At 40.5% G+C, this 9,086-nt stretch overlaps 1 protein-coding gene across 2 annotated transcripts in view; it reads left to right on the top strand.

Moving 5' to 3' along the window:
• Senp8 (SUMO peptidase family member, NEDD8 specific) overlaps positions 1 to 9,086 on the top strand; it is a 21,193-nt gene that overhangs the window by 8,156 nt on the left and 3,951 nt on the right. Inside the window, exon 2 of one of the 2 annotated variants that reach the window (XM_005369509.2) lies at positions 3,604 to 4,827. The exons of the other annotated variant lie outside the window; for it this stretch is intronic. Coding sequence (XP_005369566.1) covers positions 3,640 to 4,284 — 645 coding nt within the window. The 5' untranslated portion in view covers positions 3,604 to 3,639 and the 3' untranslated portion in view covers positions 4,285 to 4,827. Of the gene's footprint in view, positions 1 to 3,603; positions 4,828 to 9,086 lie in introns of those variants that run through there. 2 annotated transcript variants of the gene reach the window in all.

The following is a 9,086-nucleotide window of genomic DNA, read 5'->3' as shown; positions in this document are numbered from 1 at the left end:
TTTTTGGTTTTTCGAGACAGGGTTTCTCTGTGGCTTTGGAGCCTGTCCTGGAACTAGCTCTTGTAGACCAGGCTGGTCTCGAACTCACAAAGATCCTTCTGCTTCTGCCTCCCAAGTGCTGGGATTAAAGGCGTGCGCCACCACCGCCCGGCTAAATATTTTTTTCTTTTTAAGATTTATTGCCGGGCGGTGGTAGCACACACCTTTAATCCCAGCACCCGGGAGGCAGAAGCAGAAGGATCTTTGTGAGTTCGAGACCAGCCTGGTCTACAAGAGCTAGTTCCAGGACAGGCTCCAAAGCTACAGAGAAACCCTGTCTCGAAAAACCAAAGAGAGAGGGGGGGGGGAGATTTAGTGTGTGTGTGTGTGTGTGTGTGTGTGTGTGTGTGTGTGTGTACGCATGTGTGTACTTTTTCTTCAAGCACATTAGAAGAGGGAATCAGATTCCATTATAGATGGTTATGAGCCACCTTGGTGGTTGCTGGGAATTGAACTGAAGACCTCTGGAAGAGCAGCCAGTGCTCTTAACAGCTCAGTCATCTCTCCAACCCACTAAGGTATTTTTATATTAAGTCCAAGCACTTAGCCTCTACCAAGTTGCACTTGACAAACTATACTGTCATTTGTCATCAGGCTTAATTTTTTGTTTTGTTTTTCGAGACAGGGTTTCTGTGTGTAGCCCTGGCTGTCCTGAAAGTTGCTTTGTAGACTAGGCTGGCCTCAAACTCAGAGAGATCCACCTGCCTCTGACTCCCGAGTGCTGGGTTTAAAGGCTCCGGCTTAATAATAGTAAAAGGATCTTTTGGGGAGTAGGGGTTGGTTTTTCGAGACTAGGTTTCTGTGTAGCTTTGGAGCCTGTTCTGGATTGCTGGATTAAAAGTGTGTGTGCACCACCACCACCTGGTTAAAAGGATCATTTTTTTGTTTTTTTGTCGTTTGTTTTGCTTTGTTTTGTTTTGTTTTTTCAAGACAGGGTTTCTCTGTGTTTTGGATCCTGTCCTGGAACTAGCTCTTGAAGTCCAGGCTGGCCTCGAACTCACAAAGATCCACCTGCCTCTACCTCTCAAGTGCTGGGATTAAAGGCGTGTGCCACCACTGCCCGACTTTAAGGATCATCTTTAAAACAATCTTATTTGAACTTTTACATCTGTCATAAAGATAATGTGGAACACACAAATTATGGTGTACCATGTTTGCTTTTATGAAAATATCTTGGAAAAAAAACTTTCAAAAGCCTGAAGTGGTAGCTCATGCTAATAATCCCAACTCGTGGGAGGCTGAGATGGGATTACTATGAATTTGAAGCCAGCCTGAGCTACAGGGCAAGTACCAGGCCATCCTGGGTTATAGTGTTATACCCTGACTCAAAACACAAAACAACAATAATAAGAAACTATTAGATGTTAATACAAAGAATGCTGTTACCTCCCTGAGTAAGCATTTTCTCTTTGCCTTATGGACATTGTGAATATTTAACTTAACTCTCTGGTTAGCTGCCAAAAGCTTAGAGCCAAGTTGGTGGCTCACCAATTACCAATGTGCTCTACGCCTCGTTAACTTCATCCCTGACTCCAGTTTGTCTGAACTGTAGCTATTTTTTCTTTCCTTCCTCCCCCCCCCCCCATTCTCTTGCTTTTGTGCTGGGTGTATATGTATGCAAAAATACATGTAGTTTCTCAGAAGCAGCCTTATATTGTTTTTTAAGTCGTTCAGATTATCACATGCTGTGTGTATATAAGACTGTCTTCTACACATCATTAATCACCTCATTTTACTTTAACAGTTTTTCTTGAAAGGTATTTGTTGTGTACAACTCTTTAAGGGTTTGGTTTGGTTCATCAAAAAAAGGTTTCTCTGTATAGCCCTGACTGTTCTGGAACTGGTTCTGTAGAGCAGGCTGGCCTTGAACTCAGAGATCTACCTGCCTCTGCCTCTGAGTGCTGTGAACAAAGGTGTGCGCCACAATGTTTAACTTTGTGTACAGTTTTGTAATTTTGTATGGTTTGATTACATGAAATTGGTTATATCAAATTTGCATGGCTTTAGTAGTATAACCAAATGATAAAAATACTTGATCTAATGGTCAGAATTGGTTAAATTGGTATCATCATTCTGTGTTCTTATATTTTGCTTTGTTTTGTTCTTTCAGTCTGCCTGTGATCCTTTTCCTGGTCTGTGTTTTTAGAAGTTCTGCTGAGTGATCAGGCTACTGCACAGCAATTAACCGTTACCTCAGTTGAGTCTTTAGGCTCAAGTAAGCCATCTTGCACACCTGCAGATTTGCCTGTTAGCACACCCTTGATTGTTTCACAAGGATATTAATTCCCATGAGACATCTTGTCTGTGTTTCCTCTAAGTTAACCAGCCTGTTATTTAAACAGATGAATGTGAATGGCTGTTTTGTTTCCATCCCTCATTTGCTATAATTGTTTGTAATACTAGCTGGATTTTCTGAGTGTATCTATAGTATTAGCTCGTTGATAATATGAATATTATGTATACAATGTTTTTAACTATTTAAATGGACTTATTTGATGCATGCCTTTAATCCTAGTACTCAAGAGGCATAGGCAGATGAATTTGTTTGAGCTCAAAACAAACCTGATCTTCGTATTTAGTTCTGGGCCAACCATGTCTACATAGTGAGAGCTTGTTTAAAATAAATAAACTCTTTAATTATCATCAAGGAAATTTATTTGGCCAATTTTGCAGAGTTATATAATGTTCCTTTTTAAGATGCTCTTTTAACCAGTCACCAAAACCAAGACAGTAGGCCAGAAAAATTGATTATCAGGAAAAGGCATTGCTGTGCAGTCCTGATCACCTGAGTTCGGTGCCCTGACCCCTCATGCTGGAAGGAGAAAATTTATTCCGGCAGCTTGTCCCTTGATGGCCACATGTGCATCATGGCATGTGCATGACTGCATGTATTCATTAGAGTTAGAATGTGTTTACTGCTCTGTTTTTTTGCAAAAATCTCAGCTTTAATTTTAACCAATCTCTCTCTACATTTAAATATAAAATTAAAATTCTACACTGCTTGAAACTTTTCATTTTTATTCTAATTGTTCATATCCAGTATATAAGCTAAAGTTCCTTTAGTGTTTTTTAATTAATTAGTTAATTTTGTTAGTTTGGTTTTTCGAGACAGGGTTTCTCTGCATATCCCTGGCTGTACTGGAATTCGCTCTGTAGACCAGGCTGACCTCGAACTCAGAGATCTGCCTTCCTCTGCCTCCAAGTGCTGGGATTAAAGATGTGTGCTGCCACCACCCAACTTCAGTGTTTTATGATGTCAGCATTGTTGGAAATTTTTTTTTTTTTTTTGGTTTTTCGAGGCAGGGTTTCTCTTTAGCTTTGGAGCCTGTCCTGGAACTCCCTTTGTAGACCAGGCTGGCCTCGAACTCACAGAGATCCGCCTGCCTCTGCCTCCTGAGTGCTGGGATTACAGGCGTGCGCCACCACCGCCCGGCATTGTTGGAAATTATTGATAAAGACTTTATAATTATGTGTCATCTTTACAATAATCCTGTAAGAGTAGCTATTGTTTTATAACCTAATATCATACTCAACAGTAAATATTGTCTTCTGACTCTCCTCCAGTTTCTGGGATTTTTGAGAAGCCCTGCTCAATACAGGATGGACCCAGTAGTCTTGAGTTATATGGACAGTCTGCTGCGGCAGTCAGATGTCTCTCTATTGGACCCTCCAAGCTGGCTCAATGATCATATTATTGGGTTTGCCTTCGAATATTTTGCCAATAGTCAGTTTCATGATTGCTCGGACCATGTCTGCTTCATCAGCCCCGAAGTTACCCAGTTCATTAAGTGCACCAGCAGCCCTGCAGAGATCGCCATGTTCCTCGAGCCCCTAGACCTTCCCCACAAGAGAGTTGTATTTTTAGCCATCAACGATAATTCCAACCAGGCAGCTGGGGGTACCCACTGGAGTTTGTTGGTTTATCTCCAAGATGAAGATAGCTTCTTTCATTATGATTCCCACAGCAGAAGCAACTCAATCCATGCAAAACAGGTGGCAGAGAAACTGAAGGCTTTCTTAGGGAGCAGAGGAGACAAACTGGTCTTTGTGGAAGAGAAAGCCCCAGCTCAACAAAACAGCTATGACTGTGGGATGTACGTGATATGCAACACCGAGGCCTTGTGTCAGAACTTCTTTAGACGACAGCCAGAATCCCCACTGCAGCTACTCACCCCGACATACATCACAAAGAAGAGGGGAGAATGGAAAGATCTAATCGCCAGACTTGCTAAAAAGAAGAAGTAGCTACTGAAGAAGTCTATGAAGTCTCCTCTTTCTGCCCTTCCCTGGGTGACAGCCTCAGTGCCTGCGGGAAAACCACTAGTAGATGAAACTTCACTATTCCTACTTTTGTTTTCTTGAAAAAAAAATGTCAACCTCTGCATTATCTGAATGGGAAGTTTCACTTTAACCCTGAAAAGAGCAGTCCATTCTATGAAAATGTCTTGAACTTAATGTACCAAAACCTTAAGAAAAATAAAAACACTTATTACACAGTTTCAGGGAAGATTCTTCTTTTCTTCTTGCTATAACATTAATTTCCTTTTGGTCTCTCCTCTCCTCTGGCTTACTATAATGGAAGAGCAATGTTCTAAAGCAAACCTATGACATAGCATATAAGACGTGCATGAAGAAAACAGCAAAAGAAACAAAATCTTGTTGCAAGCCATTGATTGGAAGTGGATCATGACCTAACTCCATTTAGGGCCTTCATATTATAGAAATAAGACAATTCTGATGCAAAGCCTTTCCCATCTGCAAATATTTAATAAAGATGACTTTAGCCCATCTTCTTCTGATTCCTGGAATGCTTTAAGAAAGGGGAACTTCATTAAAAATAAATGCCTGGGCTGGAGACATGAAGTAGCAGTAGAGCACCTGCTGTGGTGTGCAAGAAGTCCTGGATTCAGTCCCAACCTGCAGAAAATTTAAAACATGCACGCGCGCACACATGCACAGACACACAACAAACAAACTAAACCCACTGTGGTGTGTGATGTACGCTTGATGGGCTCAGGGAGTGGGTGAACTGGTTACTCTAGATTGATCATGACTTTTCTTTGCCTTGTCTGTTAGCCGTGCACATATCCCCTCCTTTTATTGAACATGCTTTGGTTCTAAAACTCAATAGTTGATAATTAACCAGGATTAGGTGTTTTTTCAGACATAGTTCTACTTTTTGGTAGCTATAGCTTTTATACTAATCTGGCAAAATTGGTTTTAGTTATGGTAATCTCCAGACCATTAATGATCTGAAACATAGAGCCAGTTTATTTTTTAAATATAAAGGAAGAAAAAAACACCTTTCTCAAACTCCATTCAAAATGCAGACAGTATAATTGTGAGACTGTGAGACCAAGACTAAGGGAAATAGTGTCCCCACAACACTATTGACATTTTTCAGTTATTTTGAATAATTTACACAACAAGTTGGGCACACACATTAATTGGGTCCCTGATGACAATTTGCAATACATATAGGATGTAAAAATCAAAGATGTGGGGGCTGCAGAGATGACTCAACAATTAAGAGCACTTGACTGCTTTTTGTCCTAAGTTCTATTCCCAGCAACCACATGGTGGCTCACAGCCATCTCTAATGGGATCAGATTCCTTCTGGTGTGCATGAAGACAGAGCACTCATATACATAGAATACACAAATAAATCTTAAAAAAAAAATAAAACTAAAGATGTGATTCACCAACTGAAACTCATTTCAGCTACTTCTGCCCTCTAACCCTGACCCCAGCCTTCATGGCCCAGAATAACCTTGCCAGTCAGCAAGCACAGAAGTAGTAACTCAGTTCCCTGGAACCAGGAAAGGGAAGATGGTGACAGTGTAAAAGCACAAGCTACATAAACAGACTTCCGTGAATGGGATCTGAAACAAGTTAGAAAAGGGAGAAAAAATTTCCATTTCAAGTTAGTACTTTCAAACCAAAAAGCTAAATGAAAGATAGGAGACAAAAAAACAGGAACTGGCAATGAGCCACAGATGAAACAGAGAGGGGACGTAAGTGTGGTGGGGATACAGGTTGCTGATAGGCCACCAGTGGAGATAGGTAGCAAAGCAATATATTTCAGTGACTGTAGACTTGGGCAGCTGAGCAGACCATCAATGAGTCTGCACTTTCTGGGGAAAGTTGTCTTTCTGATAGTGCAAAGCATGCTTATTTGCTTACATATCAGACTGTCTCCCATTTAAAACTAATGCATATGAGAGCAGTCCTGACTAATTCCCTAAGATTTGTCCCAGAATGAATTCTTTCTTAACTGTTAAGTCTTTGTTTAAAAAATACAAAGATATACAGTCTCTTTTTCCAAATATATAACATGGTTGAAGTAAGCTCCAAGTTAGTCTCTTTTTTAAAAGCTTGAGTAAGCTTAATGAGATGGTCCAGAGGGTTAAGAAACTTGACACCAAACCTGATGACCTGAGTTTGATCCCCTGGTCAAACTCAGTAGAAAGAGAGAACTGGCTCTTTGTTAAGTTGTCCTCTGTCTCCCACACGTACACCGTGGTATGCGTATATATAAATAACTTATAAATAACTAAGTATAATAAAATCTTGAGTATATCATTTGAAAATGTTGGCATTGTAAATAACAGATTTTGAGTTGACATGTAGTATTCCGCTAGATACTAGGATAGTCTCTTAAATTATGCACCTGCAGCTGGGCAATGGTGGCACTCACCTTCAATCTCAGCACTCGGGGGAGGCAGAGGCAGGTGGATCTCTTTGAGTTCAAGGCCAGCCTAGTCTACAAGAGCGAGTTCCAGGACAGATGCCAAAGCTATAGAGAAACCTTGTCTCAAAAAAAACAAATTATGCACCTGCTTGACCATACACAATTAATGTAATACTAATAATACTACATTGCTAGTAATATAAATTTATTAATAATACTATTAATATGTTGGAAGTATTGCTTTAAGATGTGTCATTTTATGTTGCATCTGTTTAACACTGTGAAGCTGTGTTACTGTGCCTGTCTAAAACACCTGATGGTCTAATAAAGAGCTGAACAGCCAATGGCGAGGCAGGAGAGAGAAATAGGCAGGGCTGGCAGGCAGAGAGAAAAATATGAGAAGAAATCTGAAAGGGCTCTGGGAATGAGAGAGGAAGGAGGAGGATCTCAGGGGCCACCTACCTAGCCACCCGCCTACACAGACATGGAGGAAGAAAGAAAGGGTATATAGGAACAGGGAAAGATAGAAGCCCCAAGGCCAAAGATAGATTGGATAATTTAAGAAAAGCTGGCAAGAAACAAGCCAAGCTAAGGCCAGATATTCATAACTAAGAACCTCCATGTATGATTTATTGGGAGCTATGTGGTGGGCCCCTCAAAAGACTAAAGAGCCAAAAGAGCAAATACAACATTAATACAATACTATTTTGATTTCAAGTATTCTATTGCGCTGCCCCATAAATATAATCACGTTTGTCCACCTTGGGTCTCAGTATGGAATTGAGAAGTTATCACATGTAAGTGCAACATTAGCTGGTAGTGATGTATGTATGCACATGTACACACATACATGCACAGTATCGGCAGGTTTTCTATTTGTTGCTGTCTACACAGTTATGTCCATCCTTATTAGCTAGGATGTTGAAGTTTACAAACACTGGTTCTGACTAGAAAAGAATAATTTAAAAATTAAGTAGTATTAAGGGTACTAAGTATTAGAATTCTGGTATATGCTTTATTTCTACTATACTACAGATTTCTTTTGAAACAGTCTTGTTTTATAGTGTAGGCTGTCCTCAAATTTGTCATTCTCCTGCCTCAGCCTACTAAGTGTTAGGATTACTGATGTGCAACACCATACCCAGCTGATGCTATAATTTTTACAATCTCCATGTTGTTTTTAGCTTTATTTTATTTTTTATATGTATGAGTGTGCACCATATGTGTGTCTGATGCTCTTAGAGATGGGAAGAAAGTTTGGATCCCTTGGAACTGAATTCTAGTAGCTGAGTTACTATCTAAAGGCCACTATGTGAGTGCGGGAAACTGATTCTTGGTCCTCTGCAAGAGCAACAAGTGCTCTTAACTGCTAAACCACATCTCCAGCCCGTTATCTTTTTGTGTATGTGTGTAGATCAGAAGTTGAACCCTGAGTCTTACACATCCTTGGCTCTACAGGTTGGGCTAAACCTTCAGAACTGTTGTTTAGTTTTTCACTTTGGGGGATTTTTTTTGTTTGTTTGTTTTGATTTGATTTGATTTTCTAGACATGGTTTCTCCATATAGACCTGAATTTCCTAAAAACTTATTGTGTAGATAAGGCTGTCCTGGAACTCAGAAATCCCCCTGCCTCTGCCTGTAAGTGATGAAATTAAAGGCATGTGCCACCACAACTGGCTTTTTTTTTTTTAAGACAAATTCTCACAACGCTATTGTTCTAGAACTGACTATTTAGACCTGTCTGGCTGTGAACTCACACAGATGAATCTGCCTCTGCCTCTCAAGTGCTGGGATTAACGTTTCTTTTTTTTATATATTTTAGACTTCACATTATAGTCCAGACTAGCCTGAAACTATGTAGTTAGTGCTGGCCTGGAGCTTGCAGCAGTTCTCTGGTCTCAGGCCCCAAATTCAGGGATTTGAGAGCGGAGACACCGTGTCTAGCTGATTATAAATGTGTAACCTCAGGTATATTTGCGTTCAGGACCTCAGCTGTGGAGCAAAGCTAGTCTGTCTAAGTATCATGAGGACTGAACAGCAGTGTGAGGCGTATGACAGACACCAAAATAAACAGTATTTCCCTCTGTCCTCCCATCTACTTGCATTTTTAAGACTAATAGCAACTTTCAAAAACTTGTTTTTCACCAGGCATGGTGGTACAGGTTCCAGTTATTCAGGAAGCTGAAACAAGAGTGTAAATACAAGGCCAGCCTGGGCAACTCATCAAGACCTTGTCTTAAAATAAAAAGTAAAAAAGGAGCCGGGCGGTGGTGGCGCACGCCTTTAATCCCAGCACTCGGGAGGCAGAGGCAGGCGGATCTCTGTGAGTTCGAGACCAGCCTGGTCTACAGAGCTA

This window comes from Microtus ochrogaster, unplaced genomic scaffold, assembly GCF_000317375.1.
Source record: "Microtus ochrogaster isolate Prairie Vole_2 unplaced genomic scaffold, MicOch1.0 UNK49, whole genome shotgun sequence".
Taxonomy (NCBI): domain Eukaryota; kingdom Metazoa; phylum Chordata; class Mammalia; order Rodentia; family Cricetidae; genus Microtus; species Microtus ochrogaster.
Note: the sequence above shows the minus strand (reverse complement) of the source record. Positions and strands in the feature narration are given on the sequence as shown.